We start from the raw sequence: 6270 nt of genomic DNA, 5'->3' as shown, positions 1-6270 counted from the left end.
CTGGTATTGCAAATGACCTGCATGAGGTGTGTGTGTGTGTGTGTCATGTACCTATGGCATTGCAAATGACCTGCATGGGGTGTGTGTGCGTGTGTGTCATGATCTAAAACCCTTCCCGTTCCACACCCGTTACACAATGGAGCGGTGCCTTTCAACACTGACTGCGGTCCTTCTCAGCTGTCCCTTCATTCGCCGTTGTTGTGTCTCAGCTGTTGTTGCCGTTGGTGTGTCACGGATTTTCTGTTTGTACTGCATTTGGGGGTGTGTGTAGTGTGCGGCTATGCGTGCGGGCGGCAAATGTGATATACAATATTTATTTATTTGTGCTCGTTTTTCTTTATATAGGCCCTTTTCTGCAATAAGTGCGATGTGATGTGTGCTATGAAGTGCTGTACGTAGTCTCGTCGTGGGCAGACATATTCCTCATCAGACTATCTTGTGGGTAAAAAAGGTTGCTGGTACCTTGCGACGGCTCAATGCTATTGATGATCTCTAGTATGCCAATGCATGCCACAACAGATATAGGTACACTTGTGTGACAAAGGCCGCACACCCAGACATTCATGCAGTCATCCAAGCGAAGTATCCGTGTACCCCCCACAACACTCATCTCTCCCTGCTCGTGACAGATGATTGTGTACTGCTGCGAGCGCGATGGCACGCCACGGCCGTACCGACTGGACGGCTACGACTTCGACAGTGAGTACACAGACAGAGACATTGTCTACATCCGCAGTGTAGAGGTCAAACACACCCACCGACACCGGGGAGTGGGTGTGCGCATGGTCAGAGGCCTCCTGGAATGGCTCAAGGGCGACTGGAGTATCGTCTTGACTGAGGTAGGGTTTCGTTGGAATCCACGTGGGTGAACTTAAACTAAGTTAAGGCCGTTGGCTCAATCTCATATGTTGGTGGACTACCACATCACAGCTTCGAAGGCAAAAGCCCAATAACAACTCAATAGCATTCGATCATAATGAAGTTGGGACGGTGTACCAACACGGATTGTGAGAACTCACGCATGCGTACTATTGAGTTCTGTAAATACAAGTACGCGGCATGGTACAGTCTTGATCTTATAAGATGTATTTACAATAGCAACTTGCTATGGTATGGTCTGAACGTATGGGAACTGTACACTAGCTGCTAGACTGCCGCTCATTGCTCTGTTCTTTGCTGACAGATAACTCTATTCTCATACAACGCCTTCTTCATACCTGTCATTTGAAGTATTAGTCAGTCATTTGTAGGCTCTCCATTTTATCTCACCTCCACGAATAATGTCCATATATAAGTCCCATACATGTCCTTGAAGTATTAGTCAGTCATCTCTAGGCACTCCACTTTGCCCCATCTCAATAATGTCCATATATAAGTCCCATACCTGTCCTTGAAGTATTAGACAGTCATCTCTAGGCTCTCCACTTTGCCCCATCTCCGCGGATAGCGTCCATATATAGGTCACATACCTGTCCTTAAAGTATTAGTTAGTCATCTCTAGGCTCTCCACTTTATCTCGCCTCCGCGAATAACGTCCATATACAGGTAGCGCAGAAAAACGATGAGGAGGCACCCCTCAGCAGCACAGTGCGGCGCAAAATTGTCCAGCAATTTCTTCGCATAGGGTTTCGCCAATGTAAGCCACGCTTGGGTTTCCTGTACCTGGTGCCCTCGCACATACCACCAGCTGATATGTGCGTAGAGCTGTTGTTGCCCCGAAGCGCTGTACCGGTCCAAAACATGCGCTTTGGGTTTGCGAGTCAGGAAAATCTGAAAACTCAGGGGTATGTGAATGAAGCCATAGTTGGCTTTATCGACAACGGGCCGGAGTTGCGGATGGAGAAATGCGCGTCCGATTTCGACGCATTCAAATCTGTGTTTAGTGAGCTGGTGGGGTCCGAGAGTTTGCTGGAGATCGTGTCTTTGGGCGAGCAATGGCTACTGACCTGTGAGCCCAGAGTCATCAAGAAAGCCGTCAGGAGGTGCAGCAAAACAGGGGTAGACCACAAGGCAAAGTTTCTGCATCGCGCAATTTCACGGTGGTGTGACGACAAAGTTAATTTGGGCCAAGTTTGTGATAATGGATCCTTGAAGGAAATGGTGCTGGGCGGAGTGATCAATGTCATATTGTCTAACTTAACAGCCATGAACAGACCGTTTGCACGCCATATAAAGGTCCCAAACCGAATGGATGTCAATGAGAAGGACATTCATGGGTACACACCCTTGCACGCAGCGGCTTTCGCAAACCTGCCCAAAGAAAGTGTGGAGGTACTCCTTGCGTGCGGTGCAGATAAGACCATTGAGAATGCACAAGGCTTCAGAGCCGTAGACGAGATATGGCAGAAGAATGAGGATGTACGAGACAATGAGTTTGTCATGCTGCAGGATACACTCCCTTACAATACAGTGGAGGAGAAAGATATAATGGAGAAACGACAGAGCAACCGGAATGCTCTGTTGTTGCTCATGCTTCCGGATGAGCAAAAGGTGCAGTTGGTAGATGGGATTCTTTCTCCTAGAATGAGGTTTAAGCTACTGAAAGCTCTCGATGAAGCTCTGGTGGAAAACATGGATTTGACCTCAGACATGCCCAGTGTGCGCACATTTGCCGAGCTAGCATTATTCAAGCGAGATCACTATAAACTGTTACCGGCAGACATGGTTGAGTGGGAGAAGATTCAATATGCGCGCATACCTGACCATATGCTTGATGGTTGGAAACAGGTTTTAAATGCGATCGAGGTGTGCTTGAAGCGGGATGAACATCAAATGCCCACCGTGGAAAGGATACGAAGAATTTTATATAGACGTTTCGACAGGACTCTAGCCAACAAGTTTTTTGCCGGGGGGGGAGTGTTGAGCAGGTTATATGTGCATTGCTCAGTGGGAACTTCACCTACCATTATACAGCATATAAGAGAACACTCACAGGAGTGGACCGTGAAAAGTACGAGGCCTTGCCACCGATACATGTGCTGGACTGGAATTTCGATCTGTTACGACACAATTTGTTGGGCACGCTGAAGCGCAATATACTGTTTGAATGGAATCTGAATGATAGGTAACTTTCGGAGGCGAATAAAGTACTATACTGTACTATTACTATACGGAATAACTTATTTTTCTGTTACGCATGGCTCTTTGAATTTGGCAGTTTTTCAAGGCCGTAATACTTTCGATAGTAGCTGATCTCGAATTCGTCGAGCACAGTCGATGCCATCTTGATGGTTAGATCCCCTTTATCTTTTAGTTCTATTTCTGTTTTCCTTCTACTAGCTAGAGAGAGTCATGCCTGTCACAGCCTTCAACTAGTAGAATAGTATTTCTGAACCCCCGAGAACAAATCCAGGAGACCACTCGGCACGCGCTATACGACAACATCAATCAGAGTGTGAATAGTATGATATTCAGGTAAATATCTTTAGTCGTCCGAGCGTCGGAGTTTGTTTTTTTTTGGGTGGCTTCAGGTGGGGGAAACGAGAAAAAAAGAAGAAAAAAAGAGGTGAAAGAAAGGAAAAGAAATACTGTATCTTTCTACTACTTTAAAAAAAAATTGTTCATTGGCCTTTTACATAAAACAAAAAAAAGTAGTATATATCAACAACGGTCAACAACTATTTTTAATTTTTTTATTAACAAAAAATATTGCTTTCGAAATTCGAATTTGTACATTTATTTTGTTGTAGAAAAGTTCGGACTGGCTACTCTGGTTTAGGCTTCTGACTGCTGAGGTGGTCCAAAATCAACAACGGTCAACAACTGTTTTTTTAGTGGATTTTGCACTTCAGAACTAATACATATTTAAATTGATACCAACGTCGCTTGTTTTCACAACAAGCGGCTCTGCTAGGGCAGTACTGGAGTGCTGGGCCAAAAACTTGTGTGTTGTTTTTTTTTCAGTGTTTTCATAAACCCTAAAACCCTAAACCCTAAAACCCTGTTTACTTGCTCTTACAAAGATATAACATGAATGTAATCGTTTTATTAGTCGTTTAATCTTGTTTGTGGGTTTTACTTTTTTTGTATATACATTTGAAAAACAAAATGCTTTTTAGTTTTATAAAACAAAACTAAAAAGAGCATAGCCAATCAGACAAATCGGATTTATTTATTTATTTTATACCCAATTTTAATAAATCTCATAGTGGTGTCCTACTGTAATTTTAGTGGTGGAAGGAACTGCAAAGAACGAAGTTTAAAATCAAGCAAGTTTTAATAAATATTCTATTTTATTTTTTGCAATTTATAAATAAATAAACAAATAAATAAACCTTTTTGTCTGAAAGTTCTTTTTTCCGACAAAGGCTTTGTAAGAAAAATAGGGTTTAGGGTTTTTATTTCAAAATTTTGCGGCCTCGCATCACATACCTGGCTTGGCTGGCGTCTTGGACTCCTGACCCAGGAGGCCGTGATAACCGCTGCACTGATGCAGGGGCCGCTATTGCCGAATACATCAGTTTTCAAGACCTGTCAGTCATATAAGAATTCCAACTTTTTTTTGAAAATCGGCCATATTTTTAATGTACAGTTTCTCAAACTTTACAATAACGCATATATAGTTTTGTGCTCACCACTGTACGTGTATTGTACAAATTACTTGCCCACATTTAAATAATCCTACAATCCACAGAGGATTTTATATGTGCGTTCTCTGCAACAATCATCAATCGTCTTAAAGGCTAACATGCGTCTGAAGCTAAAATCATCTCTATCATCTGTACTATTCAGATATATAAGCAAAATTTCATCCACAGAAGATGAAAAATGTGAAGATTTATATATGATGGATGGATTGAGTCATATATTTCACGATGCACCTCCCTTAGAGCATTTGAGAGAACGTGCGAATACAGATAAAACGTTTGACAGCAGCCGTGGATTTTACGACAGAAAGGTAGAACCAGTCAGAGATGTTAAACTAGCCATCGATGGTAAACAAAAGAGAGAGATAGGAACAACAAATGATGCAGAACCAATCAAGGATGCGAAAACAGCTAATGATGAAGAATCAACCAGCACCAGCGTAGATATCAAATGGAGCACTCAATGCAATCAAATATGTAGAAGAAATAGTACGGGATATGAGAGACGGACGAGGAAACACCTTTCGGCTGATAACCGCCGTAGCAAGAGTAAGATCAGGCAGCTTATAATTAGATTTGAAAATATTCCAGAGCTTGAAGTAAGCTTCAACAAGAATGTGACGACAACCAAAACATACTCGTCTTCTGAATATAATCGCTCAACCGATTATGAGACAGTAGGAGGTGACAGGAAATCATTCTGACAAAATATTTTTAAAAACAATTGCCCATGATGTGTTCACTACTCCATCGTTGATTCCAAAACGATCCCTTTATGTAGGCACTGCATACACATACGTACATGCATTCATGCATATATATGTACATACATACATACATATTTACAAATATAAGTACGCACTAGGTCATAGCCTCCTTAGAAAAGGCTCTGGTAGTGGGAAATCGGGGGGTACTGTTTGTGGGGCTCTGGGAAATTTATTTTCCGTCAGGATTTCCCACAATTTTCAAGCCTTCATAAATCACTCTACGATCATATCAGGGCCTATGTCCCAAACTTTATTTTTCCAAATAGGAATTTTGAAAACGTTATCGAAATCGTTAGCTACGTTTATCAGTATAGAACAGTTTATGGTCTATTGGCTCCGCGAGGCAATTGCGGGATAATATCATATTTGATTGAACATGGAAAAGATAAATATGGATTATGATACGCTGTTGTTATACAAAATGTAGTATTACTGGTCTATTCTAAATATAAAGGTATAGTTCTCCGCCTCCAAATTAATAATCAAGTAAAATTGGCGTGTTTATTGAGTGCTGTCACCTACATGCCGCCAGTCAGCCTGTGGCACTCGGCAGCAGGTATCACCCCATACAAAGAAAGGTTAAAACAACTATTATAAACGCTACATACGCTGCAGTAGTCTTCTGGTATGAGCTTTCATCTGGCGCAACGAAAGCAGCGTAGCAGCGCGAAAGTAGAGCAAGAGCGCAACTGACTGCTCTATCTACAAATGGTTAACAGACGACTACAGGGGTCTCCCATAGTTGCTACTATCTTCCCCAATACTGGCACACAACTGACAATAGTTGCAGACAATAGACCAGATATTCACCACGTGAGACGTGCTCTGAATTTACTCAGTCAATAAAATAGTTGAATTGATGCAGTATGCAATATATTTGGTTACAAGTGAATAGCGTATTGATTTGCATTAAAAGT

General features: G+C 42.2%; 2 protein-coding genes across 2 annotated transcripts in view; both read left to right on the top strand.

Moving 5' to 3' along the window:
* SARC_01865 (hypothetical protein) overlaps window positions 1–3068 on the top strand; it is a gene marked incomplete at its 3' end in the record, with an annotated part of 8518 nt that extends 5450 nt beyond the window's left edge. The window contains exons 5-7 of the mRNA XM_014304387.1: window positions 630–839; window positions 1546–2716; window positions 2914–3068. Of these exons, the coding sequence (XP_014159862.1) occupies window positions 630–839; window positions 1546–2716; window positions 2914–3068 (1536 nt within the window). The remainder of the gene's footprint in view (window positions 1–629; window positions 840–1545; window positions 2717–2913) is intronic.
* A 1462-nt stretch (window positions 3069–4530) lies between these two features.
* Window positions 4531–5315, top strand: SARC_01864 (hypothetical protein). The gene has a single exon (XM_014304386.1). It carries the CDS (start codon window positions 4688–4690, stop codon window positions 5288–5290), a length of 603 nt encoding a protein of 200 aa, XP_014159861.1. The 5' UTR covers window positions 4531–4687; the 3' UTR covers window positions 5291–5315.
* Window positions 5316–6270: the final 955 nt, after the last annotated feature.

This window comes from Sphaeroforma arctica (genome assembly GCF_001186125.1).
Source record: "Sphaeroforma arctica JP610 unplaced genomic scaffold supercont1.79, whole genome shotgun sequence".
Taxonomy (NCBI): Eukaryota; class Ichthyosporea; order Ichthyophonida; genus Sphaeroforma; species Sphaeroforma arctica.
The sequence above is the reverse complement of the archived record's forward strand: the minus strand, read 5'-3'. Positions and strand labels throughout refer to the sequence as shown.

Bases quoted from the DNA above. Each gene is read 5' to 3' on its own strand.
- SARC_01864 (XM_014304386.1), top strand. From the start codon at position 4,688: ATGCGTCTGAAGCTAAAATCATCTCTATCATCTGTACTATTCAGATAT.